This window comes from Carassius auratus, chromosome 41 (genome assembly GCF_003368295.1).
Source record: "Carassius auratus strain Wakin chromosome 41, ASM336829v1, whole genome shotgun sequence".
NCBI classification, from domain to species: domain Eukaryota; kingdom Metazoa; phylum Chordata; class Actinopteri; order Cypriniformes; family Cyprinidae; genus Carassius; species Carassius auratus.
Window position 1 is genome coordinate 6,052,368 of NC_039283.1, and position 12,736 is coordinate 6,065,103.

The window sequence follows — 12,736 nt, forward strand, 5'->3', positions numbered from 1 at the left end:
GACGTGACAAGTAGTCATCTATTTTTAAATGTATAACCACTTTATTTTGAAGTTTTTATATTGTTATATGTAGTCACAGATACATAGTAGCGATGGCACAATTTCTTTGTACGATTATGCAGTTTTTTCTTTTTTAATATTTGACAGACCCCTATTTTATAAGTGGCAATTCTGTATTAACTTGCATACCCTATGATACTATATGATTATTTATTACTATAATATAAATATATGAATATATTCAATGTATAAACATTTGATTGTTAATGCATTTTGATGATCAAAGAAAAAGAAAAAAGAAATCTGTAAAACATTGTTGAGGGCTAGTGTCCGTTTCCTCTGCTGGCTCTGAGCAATGTGACTGCATTTTGCCAATTGCGATGCAATGGCCACAATGCAAGCAGCAATAATCATCAGGACGTCTTGAAAACACCATCTGTGTCTGTATGTGTCAGAGGCCTTCATGACATGTTCAGTATATACTGTACATACATATATACATATATATATATATATATATATATATATATATATATATATATATATATATATATACTCACACACACACACACACATATACACACACACATTTGAAATTGCATTGGTCTCCTTTCTTGGCTATCAACCTGTCAATCCTTAAAAAAATATGTTTCTATGGTTTAATGCTCCTTTTGAATGGCATCCTTTTTCACTACAGAGTCTAATATAAATTAAATAAAAATACAATAACAAAAGTGGAGTGTCTGAAAATGTTTGTTTTATCTCTTTACAGCTGCTGATGCAAAGCACTACAAGCATCCTGCTAAATAAACCTAGAGTAGGTCAGAAATATTTCCCCATATATTGTTGTTTTTAAAATGATTTATCATATTAAGTAATATTTTTTTTACATTTTAGATATGGCATAAAATGTTATTTCAACTATTTGACCCGTCTAAGCACATAAAACGCAGCATGTTGCCCATTTATGTCCAGTACTAATGGAAACTATTAAACTATTATTTACAACCTTTACCTATAAATTAAGTACATCTATGCAGAAGTGTTATTAACTAATTATTACTATTACTAATATAAAAAAAAAAAAAATTAAATGTTGCCTTGGCAACTAACTGATATAAACAACAAAATATTTAAGTAATAAAATTCTTAAAACTAAAATATAAAAGTAATCTAAAGCTAAATATAAATATTATTAACATAATTACTAAAACCTAACCTGAAAATTGAATATAAAAATCATAACGAGCTCAAAATAAGAATGAATACTATAATAAAATATAAATAATAATAAACACTGTTATCCAGTCCCACTTCACATTCTGTGCTTTCAGAGTTCTACATTTGTTTCTTTACTAAAACCCATAATTCTTTTTTTTTTTTTTTTTTTTTACACAACTTCAACAATAGCTATCTGACAGCTATAGTGCTGTACAGTGTCTACAGGGGCACTTAATTCATCATTTAGCCTAGAAAAAAAATTAAAAGAAATTTTTCAAATGTTAGATTTCAGATATAAATATTCCAATTTTATTTTATGAATTCTGGGCTCTTTTATGTCTTATTGGCCCGAAGTGGTGGTTAATTTCAGACCCTGCTCTGAATTAAATATAATTTCTACGATATTAAAGTCCTGCTCTGACAACAGAAAGCAACAACTCAACAAAAAAAACACTGTTTGTAGTCGTAATGACAATTTCAAACAGCTCTTCCTCAAGCTCTGCATGAGCAAAGACAATACAAATAGAAATTCAAATAAATAACACAAATCAAATTTATTCAGTTTCCCTCCATTGGGTGGAGTCGATGTAAATGAGGCAGTTGCAAGACAGCTTTAAAGAGTAAAAGACGTGACCATGAGATAGAGCTACAATCTCTTATCTCCTTTGTTTATGCATAGATAGATGTACACATGTCTAAAAGGCATTGAACAATACATACTTGAACTCTAAAGTACCATTTCTGTGCATAGTTGTTACAAAGACACACAAATCTTGGATCTACTTCAGCAGTGGAGTGCATAGATAGAGATAAAGTGAGAGACGGGAGTTCCTGAGAGGAGAGAAAGAGAGAAGAGGAGAGTGGTGTGGCTGGCACAGCTATAGTAGCGTCTTCCACAAACACAGTCCGTGTGACTTCAGATAAACGCCTCCTTCATACGAGGCAACACAAGATCATTCTCTCGGACTTCCCTTCGTGTGTGAGTGTCTGTGGATGAATGTGAGCATCTTCTTGTAGTGCTGCTCTCCATTAAGCTTTTCGGCACTGCAGTGCTTCTCTCTTTCTCCGCCATGACTCCACACTGAGAGAGAAGGAGAGAGAATGTTCTGTTTCATCACTTCCTGGTGTCGTCCGCTTTCAGCCACATCCCACTGTCGTCTACTTCCTTTTGGACGACAAGGAGCATTTCTGCAATATCTTGAGAAAGCTGCTCGGTGAGAAATGACCTGTGTGGAGGAAGAATGAAGAATCGATAAAAACAAAGATCCTGATTCACTGGGTTCCATACACGTATAATTGCACGGCATTCTCAAAACCAGTTATTGAATTTCTCATGTTAAAATCATTTTAACATAAGTAGTTATGCAAGTTTCACTTGTATTTATCATGGTCTTTAAAGAAAGGCTACATAACAAGAAAAAAAAATATTAGTAATTATGAACAAATGACTCTTATGAAGCAGTTTTTTTAAATGAACCTATTGAGCACAACCAGAGTAGTCTGATTCGTGAACAAATGACTCTTATGAACCAGTTTTTGATTCCTTCTAATGAATCGTTTAAAAAGACAAACTCGTAAGGAATCATTTAATCAATCTGATGAATCTTTCACTGAATTAACAGTTTTACAGTTTGTGTTAATGTTTTAATTAATGTTCGGTCTTTTGATATTTTCAGTCTTTATTTTAATTTTTAGTACTTCTGTGACATGCTTTTGCCATTCGTCTTTATTTTTTCATTTTGTAATATTTCTAGTTTTAACTATTTCAGTAAGTTGTCTAGGCATCATTTCTAATTTTCATTCAGTTTATGATTTTATCTAATATTTATATTTGATTTGAGCTTTATTTCAATACAGATTTAGGTTTGGTTAACAATAAAAAAAACAATACAAGAATACTTCAAGGGTTATTACTTTTCAGGAGTTTATCGAAGGTCAGAAGATTGTCTGTATAATAGTATTTTTGAATCAAATCAAACTGAATCTGAACAGAATCAGGAGATGTGTGTTGATACCCAGATCATGTGATCCATCTTGACCTTATGTCTGTTGTTTCCAGTGATACAGCCAACCATCTGCCAGTACAGTCCTGCTCTTGTTCTCATTCAATTAGCTTGTTCTGCATCATTATAATTGTGTCTGGGCAACATTGCACTGATTCTCAGTAACATTTGTAAAAGTGAGGGTCTCATTTATTTCATTTGACTGTGTACACACCTGGAAGGAAAAAAACTGTATTAAATATTTACAAGTAATTCTTAGTAAGTCTTACCGGAGTTCTGTTTCTCCTCCAATACAGGCAGGCCCTTTCAATTTGGAGTCTAGGTTATAAAAGTGTCCGTTGACGTCCCGTACCGCCAGCCAGTGTCTGCGTCTCAGCGGGAGAGACACAATTCCCAGAGACACCCTTGACGGGACATTCAAAATGAAGCCCTGAATTTTGTCCAGACACAAATTCTGTACTGACCTACAGTGGACGAGAGATATTGGGAAAAAGTTAACCCACCTTTTACGATCATCACAAAGCCCGTGAATTATAAAGTGACAGTGTGCTGCTGTCACACTCGCCTGCGTTTGTCCCACCAAACAGCAGCGAGCCCCCGACTCTGCAAAGCTGCCATGATGACATTGACATCATAGTTTCCCGTGCCCAACACTGAGCGGTGTGGATTCATCACAGACTGTGGGGCAAGTCTGCAAAGAAATAAAGCAGAAAACTTTGGCTTTGAGAATACAGAATAAGACATTGAGACATTCAACTCTCTCTCTGTGTGTGTGTGTGTGTGTGTGTGTGTGTTTGAAACGCTTACACATGTCATCTGCTGTCTCTTTGGTAAAGACTTTCTCTCTCTCTCTCTCTCTCTCTCTCTCTCTGTGTGTGTGTGTGTGTGTGTGTGTGTGTGTGAAACGCTCACCGCTTGCAGATGTCATCAGCTGTCTCTCTGGTGAAGACTCTCTCTTGAAGCACGTTGTTCAAGGCATGGATAGCGCACAGCTCCAGTCTCTGTTTCTCGTGAAACACCTCGCCCTCGCTCATACTCACCCTGCTGTCACAAGTACATTCAGTCCATTGATCAGCATTTCAGTCCGCCCAACAGCACATGATGTACTGACAGCAAATGATACATCATAATCCTCAACATACCTTCTGGAAGACAGAATCCGCAGAGCAATGATTTATTCACAGTAAGAAAAAACACGCTGCTTCAGACGTGCCGTGACTCGAATCTTTATTGTTTGATTACTCCTGTCCTAACCTACAAGGATCTCAGGAAAGAGGACGCTGTTACTGTTACTGTTTCTGTTTCTCGTCCGTGAGGATCGAATCGGCCGGAAGTTGTGTTGTTGTTGCGTTGAGGTAACGCCTCGTGCGGTCATCCAGAAGCACAAATGTGAGCTCCACATGGGGCGCTATAATAATCTAAATCCTCGTGTCTACAAGTGATGTCATTCTTAATGTGGGATAAGGAAATTCATATATTCATAAATATTTATAATTGTGGGGAGGTTCTATATAGAACAAAAAATGATTCCCGGCTGTCAACAATACTGCAATTATATGATAATTATTAGCATAAATGTAAAATATTAAGCATGTAATATTATTATTATTATTATTATAAAACATATTATGTAGTAAAACACTTTTCCTATTTTATAACCGTGCACCTTTTAAATGTTCGTAGTTTTTGTTGTATAATTTAACTAGTTATACAGGTTTTATGTTTAAGATTTATATAGTATTTTATTATTTTTTTTTTTTCAGCTTTAATTTATTTTATTTTTTCTCTTTCAGAAACAAGCAAACAAATACTTAACACCAATTAGAACATAAACAAACCAAGGGGGATACATATAACAGATATACATCATGGACAGTAAATAAAAAATAAAATAAAGAATTACAATTTACAAATGACATTTTTTTATATGAGGGATGTTTTTATACATTTCTTGTTCCTGAAAGTTGAAATCAATGAGTCATAAAATATTTTAAGTTCTTTACAAAAAAATTTAAAGGAGGGAGTAATGGACATTATTCTTGCTTTATGAACATGAAACTTCCCAAGAAGAATTATCACCTTCAAAGTGTTATCAACTACATCTGATCCAGTATTACAATTCAAAAAAAGGATCATAGATTCATCTATTTTAATTATTTTATAAAATATATCAAAAAACAGTCTAGTTACCGATTTCCAAAAGTCTTCAGAATATTTACAGTTACAAAATAAATGTGTAAGTGTTTCATTTTCTAAATCACAAAAAGAACATTTTGGAGAGACATCTTTTCTAAACTTATTAATAAATGTGTTACAAGGATAGTACCTATGTAGTATCTTAAAATGTACTTCCTTTGCCTTATTTGGCAGTAAAAATTTATTAGTAGCCAACCATATTTTCTCAGTGGAGGGTATAAAAAAAGATTGTTTCCACTTTATGAGTGCTTTTGGGTAACAGCTGACATCACAGTTAATACATTTCCTAATATGTGAGTTATTACACTTAATATCCATAATATTAATACCTCCAATAACAAGATTTGGAATTTGTCGGACAGCTGAATTATACCTGAGATGTACTTTCACAAGGTACAGCAATTTAGGGGAAATGCTTTTCACAACCAAATTATAATCTCTACGGGAAGAATCAATCCCTGAAAAAGAAACAAACTGCTGATAAGTATAAATCTCACCGTTAATATTTAATAAGTCTGAAATAAATATAATTCCCTTATCAAACCAATCTTTTTTAAATATACTCTTGTTTTTAGCCAATACAAATTGGTTATTCCATAGGATGCATGTATGTGGAGAAAAATTATGCTTAAAGGCTATTTTCCATGCTTCTAAGGATTGCTTATGAAAGTTAGATAATTTTATGGGAAGTTTACTATATTTGAAGTCACACGATAGCAAAAAGGGTAATCCACCACACTTTTCAAAAAACAAATTGGGGATATAAAACCATATGGATTTACTCTGGGCCAAACAATGTTTAATCCAATTGATTTTAAAAATAATATTAAGAGTGCTAAAATCAAGGACATTAAGCCCACCCTCTGAAAAAGATCTAATAATAGTTTTTCTCTTTACATATTCAGTTCTATTTTTCCAGATAAACTTAAATAAAGCCCTGTCAATATCAGAACATATTTTAGGATTGACATACAATGACAGAGCAGGATATACCAGCCTCGAAATTCCCTCAGCCTTGGAAAGCAGAACACGCCCATGGATAGTCAGATTCCTCTGAGACCAGCAAGATTTATATATTATAATGTGAGCACAATCTGCAAGCTTTTTTACTACTAAACATGTAAACCTAAAATATACTACAGACATGGATTGGAGTGCACTCTAGCGGTCGTTTGTGGGTTGAGTCAATATCAGATTTGTTTTCACAATTTTTTTGGACTTGCCTTAATTAAATCAGGGGTGTATTCCAGAAAGTCGGGTTAACTTACCATGAACTAAACCCTGAACTCTCGGTTGATTAAACCAAAACCTTTCTAACTCGAGGTATGTGGTTCCAAAAACGCGTCCAGGAGTAAGTTCATTCAACTCAGGGTATGTTCCTGGTTAAGATTCAAGACACTCTCAACAGAGCGACGAATCACTATGGAAACGGACGCTAAGAAAAAGCGTGACAAGCTGTTTCTTTCTACTTCTTTTGTGCATTAGTTGTTTACATGCTTAGTGCATAATATCTCCACCTCATTGATGGCTGTGCAATCATTTTTTTTTTTTCATTTAATCTTTAATCCTTGAGCATGTGAATTATATTGTTTGTTTTTATGCTAATTATACATTAAGTCATATCAGATATATATTTTGATTTAGAATTTAGACATTATGGAAAATGCCACTCCATGTGTTAGATATAACATGTAATAAATGAAATATAGAAATATATCTAAGTTAAACATTACCTTGTCATAGTGTTTTATAATTTATACATACCTCTTAATACATAATTTATAGATAACTCTTATATATGCCAACAAAAGAAATAATCATATTAAAATAACATATTACCTTATTTATTACTTAAATTAGCGCTTCCTCATTAACACATCATTTATATATAATATATTGTAATATTATATAATGTTTTGCGCTATCTGTCACGCCCACTGAAGGCTCGCTGAATTGAACTAACCCTAACCTGCTCCAGAGCAGGTTAAGTTCAGAGAGTAAGTTACTATGACTACTAACATACCCTGAAAGGTACCTCCATTTTTGGAACCAAAATTTGAGGTTATCCGCTTACTTACTCTTAAACATACCCGGGTATGTCCCATAACCTGCTTTCTGGAATACCCCCCAGTAATAACGACGATCTAATTTACGGATTAAGGGATAAAACAACTAGTTTTTACTCATGTTATAATGAAAAAACTGCATAGGCCTATGACAAACTGATAACGTAAGAGATAAATATCAAGCACTTATGACTTATATATATTAATATAATATAATATATATTAATATATATATATATATATATATATATATATATATATATATATATATATATATATATATATATATATATTGCAATTTTAATGTACAGTCTATTCTATACAATTATTTATTATTATAATTAATAAAAAAAATGCTAAATACAAATAGCAAATAGTCAATAAAACAATTTGTTGCTTTTTACTATTTTGTCTGTTGTTTTGTAACACAGCGACCCTGCAAATGCTATGGCAATACAAATGTAAACAACAACGACAACAATAATAATAATAATAAACAGGGATCTCCAAAGGGTCTCAAAATACTTTTTTGGCGTTTGAGTTGTCAGTACAGATTTGACTAGCATGGAGGTCTTTATAGGAAACAGCAACAAAAATAACAAAAGAAGCTATGTGGCCAATGCTTCCTCCAGATGGTAATGTCACAGGAAACAGTTGCTGTGAGTAAATCTATGACCATATGATTCACAAGTTATTTTAAATGTAAGTGATGGCTCATAACGGGATAGATTTACAAATATTTTAGATTAAACAAAAACGTAGCATATTACTTTGAATAAATAACATTGCAAAGTGACACCACCAAACGCTTGCAAAAAAAAAAAGTATTGTCATTGCAACATGAATTGAAACAACATTTGTCCCTGCCTTTGGGAGGGCATGAGTTATTCAAACGCACCTATTGCCAAAGAGCATTTTTCGCATTCTCCACTTTCTGTGGTCCGTGAGGTTTCCAAGGGCTTCTACGTCAGCTTAACCCAAGTTTCTGATTGGCTAGAGGGATTTAATTGTTGAGCACGTGCAGTGCTTCTCAGACGCTGAATGGTTAAACCTCTTTCGAACGGCTTCTCAGACAAATTGTATTTTTGTTCCTGTGTCAAAAAAGACTGCTAGCTGATAACAGGCTACAGGAGCCGTCGGTGGCATTCAGCTATCGAGCAAACCAACTTTATCAGATGAAACTGACAACACATTGGACTTTAAAACCTTTAAACGGCACGTTTCATCTGAGGACCCCATCGGATAGCAGTTTCACAAGGGAAAGCTCTGAAGAATAGCTAGATATCGATATTGCTCACCAAGCCCACCGCTAGCTTAGCCCTGTTTGATAGCAACACTAGCAAGTCGACCGACACTACAGTGAGAAATAGGTTTTGATAACTTGTACATTCTTTAAAAGTCTTAATAAATTTAGCAGTCTTGATTGATTGCAACTTTTAGATCCGTTATCGGTGGTTTCCGTCGGTCTCGTTGTGGATCACCGGATCGGTTGGGTAGCACTTAGCCAAGTTTTCTCATTTGAGACTAATTTGCTGGCTATTAAAAAAACCCACACAGTTGGAAATGGTACGTTTAAGTTGAAAATCGATGAACGATGCTTTAAACTGTTTGGTTAATGTAAGAAAATAGGTTTTCTGTTTATTCTCGTTACTTTTTAGCAATTGAGTTCGTATATTACAAGACTGTGCAAGCTGTAACTTATTAATTTAAGCCTAAGACTTTATCATTCACATGTATTTGATTTAATTTATTCCTCCTTTTTTTACTTTAATTTGTGTCTTTTCACTGTCTTGAGCTAATACATCAGATTACACAGGTTTGGTGTGGAACTAGCAGTCAAAACTACCATGAAACGAGACTGATAACGTTACATTTGTATATTTATTGTTTGTCAAGAACGTGCGCAGGTTTACCATCAAATGTACGTTTGCAGGAATTGATGCTGTACATGCTTGACACATTTTAATTTTATTTTAATTTTATTTTTGGAGAATTCAAACGTGGAGAACTTGCCCCCTCAAGTGTTGAGACTGGTCTATAAAGAGGTTTCTGCCTTGGCAGCAGACCCTCCGGAGGGGATCAAGATCTACCCCAGTGAAGAGGACATCACAGAGCTGCACACTTCCATTGAGGGCCCAGGTAAATAGTGCAGGATATTAGTTGTTGTTTCTCCTTTCTTTTACGCACCATGTCTTAACAATTGACCTTTTCCCCTGTCTCTCAACAGAAGGAACTCCGTATGCGGGAGGGGTGTTCCGGATGCGACTGGTCCTTGGAAAGGATTTTCCTGCTGCACCTCCCAGGGGCTACTTCCTCACGAAGATTTTCCATCCTAATGTTGGGCACAAGGGTGAGATCTGTGTCAATGTGCTGAAAAGAGACTGGAAGGCAGAGCTGGGTCTGAGACATGTGTTGCTAGTAAGTAGCATTTTACTCTTTCTCTTGTCCTGTGAAACCTAGATTAAAAACGCCTAAATATACAAGCATTTATATCGTTTTTTTTAATGCAGTAATGCACTACTGTAAAACACTACTCAACTTTTGTACTTTAGTTGAGTAATTGAATGACAAAGCAGAATCCCAGTAAACGAGAATTTTGAAAGGCAAATGTATTTGATGACTTATACAGGCATATGAGTATTTGTATTTTTAATTGTCTATTTGTGGTTGGTAAAAAATCCTTGATGTCTTTCGAAAATCGTAGAGGTGTAACCTCGGCATCCTGTTCAAATTCGCCCATTGGCCTCTGACCTTCATGGCCTCCTAACAATCCCCATATCTCTTGATTTGGCTTCATCACTCGGTCTCCTCTCCACCAGTAAGCTGGTGTGTGGTGGGCGTTCGAGGTGGATGCTGCACACTGGTGGTGGATGAGGAGAAACCCTCTGACAATGTAAAGTGCTTTGTGTGCTTAGAAAAGGGCTATATAAATGTAAGGAATTATTATTATTATTATTATTATTATTATTAAAAAGGTCTTGAGTCTTAAATTTGAGCTTAAAAATCCTGTAGAAACCCTGAAAGCTTGTAAAAAATTGAGCATGCAAAGTCCTAGTTGTAATGTCGTTAGTTATGAAGTTACCAGGAAGGCAATTAAAGCTGCATTAAAACTGTGCGTGCATGTTATTATTTGTTATGAGTTACATTTAAGAACATGTCTCTGAAATGCTTTTCAAAAAAATGTCTTGGAACACCCAAGCACCGTCTCCCTCATCTAACACACCCGATTCAAGTCTGATTAGTAGAGACTTTAAGACCTGAAGTGGGTCCGAAAAGAAAGAGGTGAGCGAGAATACGATGCATATCTGATCCTGTCATGTTCGGCAGAGGCAGCTCTTAAAGCAGCTAAAATATCCAGCTGCTTTGACGTCTGTTAATCAAAGAACAAAAAAAAAAATCAATCAGTAGCTTTAAGGATTCATCTTTATTTAAATTAGATTTTAGTGTTTGATAACTTTATTCAGTTTCTGTATATTTCCTGCTTTCTGAAGGGGACAGTTGCTAAATGACATTTATTATAATGGGTTTATATGAAAATTGTTTTAAGTTCACTTTAGTTAGAATTCTTTCTTTTTTAAATGTTAATTATACTGTAATGTTGAATGGCTATAGTCAATGGTTAAATATTAGGGGGAAAAACTATTTCACAGAGACATCAGTAGTATTGGGATCAGTGATGCATGCCTTTAGTCATACAAAATATGACATTAAACAAATATTAAAAATATACTATGTTGTTTGTACATCATTTATTTGAAGATAGAATGTGAAATTATTGCAGTATAAAAGTACATTTAACAATTCTAATGTTACATGGGATTAATCGTGATAAATTTCTGAAAAAAGTATGGATAATTATATATATTTTTTTATTATTATTGATAGACAGCACAAACAAATATATATAAATTTTGACTCTACAAACTTAAAAATATTGTCCACTAATTTTGCAATAACAATAAACTCTGATAAATCTAAAACAATACAATATCTGTGATTGCTTGTGACTCGTGACCATCAGATCTTTTATTAAATCATTCAGAGCTTCCAAAATAATACCCTTTATTCATTTCCTGATTATGTAACTTATTTATCATCCACACCCTCCTAATTCTTTCTTTCACAGACCATCAAGTGCCTTCTGATCCATCCTAACCCAGAGTCGGCTCTGAACGAAGAGGCTGGGAGGTTACTTTTGGAGGACTATAAGGAGTATGCATCTCGTGCTCACCTTCTAACAGAGATCCATGCTATGGGAGGCACGTCGGGGGCCCTTCAAGAGCCCGCTGATGGACCCCAACCCAAGAAGCATGCAGGAGACCCAAACAAACGTGTAGCTGCGGCTGGTTTGGCAACAAATGGTGTTGCCACCAACAATTTAAGTAACAGCAGCTCCAGCGGCACAAGCAGTAACAACACTAATATAGTTGCGAAGAAGAAAACAGATAAAAAACGAGCTCTGAGGAGGCTATAAAAGAGAATGAATCTGTGCTTTTTGTGTACATATAAATATTGATGTGTGCAGACCACCTTTTCTCCTCCTCAAACTGTCTTTCCATTTTCAGGATGGCACATTCGTTTTGTCATGCTCCTACCAGATCACTCCTCTCATTTTTGTTCCCTTGTCTCTTTCAACTTATTCTCAGGACTTGAACTGTCCTTGTGACAATTCTCTCTGTTTCGTTCACAAAAGGGGTTTGCTTCTGTGTTTCAGAAGGTTTACGATTGTTTAGAGTATGAAAACAGTAGTAAAACTTTTGACAAAGTTCATTTGTGGCCTCCAAAATTATGTCATGACCATAAGCAGGATTTCGGTGTGTACTGTCTGCACAGAATTTATAATATTTAGATTCCAGGTGTGATGGGACAGTTACTGTAATTCTGTCCTACTGTAGTTGGACTGCACCCATAAAGATTTTCATGAAGAATAGTACATTGCACAGGATATGATCGTTGTGTGTGTTTGTGGTGAAAGATACAAGATCAGGAATAACAGACAGGGAGTTAAAATGTGGTCTGAATATTACTCGTGAATATTATGTTTTTGTTTGAATGTTTTTTGTGAGTGCATATTTGTGTGGTATTATTTTTGTTTAAAGTTTTTACTACATTTGTCTGCTTATTTCTGTTTTGAGGTTCACTTTTCAAAAGGTCTTTTTCCATTTTTAAGGGAATGGTTACATTTACCTGACACTGCTTGAGATTGAGTCCTAAAGCCTTTGGGTCAGTTGGGATAGAGCATTGGGGCTG

At 34.7% G+C, this 12,736-nt stretch overlaps 2 protein-coding genes across 3 annotated transcripts; one reads left to right on the plus strand and one right to left on the minus strand.

The window, feature by feature from the left end:
• Nucleotides 1-1,750: 1,750 nt before the first annotated feature.
• Nucleotides 1,751-4,638, minus strand: LOC113059922 (josephin-2-like). Of its 2 annotated transcripts, none has more exons than XM_026228620.1 (5): nt 4,367-4,638; nt 4,137-4,265; nt 3,790-3,915; nt 3,494-3,688; nt 1,751-2,447 (listed from the first exon to the last, which is right to left on the minus strand). In XM_026228620.1, the coding sequence occupies exons 2-5, from the start codon at nt 4,256-4,258 to the stop codon at nt 2,336-2,338; spliced, it is 555 nt and encodes a 184-aa protein (XP_026084405.1). In that variant the 5' UTR covers nt 4,259-4,265; nt 4,367-4,638; the 3' UTR covers nt 1,751-2,335. The 2 variants fall into 2 exon arrangements, with proteins under 2 accessions (XP_026084405.1, XP_026084404.1); XM_026228619.1 differs by having other exon boundaries at nt 4,137-4,268; nt 4,367-4,637.
• Nucleotides 4,639-8,558: 3,920 nt separating this feature from the next.
• Nucleotides 8,559-12,599, plus strand: LOC113059927 (ubiquitin-conjugating enzyme E2 S-like). Its single transcript, XM_026228628.1, has 4 exons — nt 8,559-9,052; nt 9,478-9,625; nt 9,714-9,904; nt 11,613-12,599. Exons 1-4 carry the CDS (start codon nt 9,050-9,052, stop codon nt 11,958-11,960), a joined length of 690 nt encoding a protein of 229 aa, XP_026084413.1. The 5' UTR covers nt 8,559-9,049; the 3' UTR covers nt 11,961-12,599.
• The last annotated feature ends 137 nt before the right edge of the window (nt 12,600-12,736 follow it).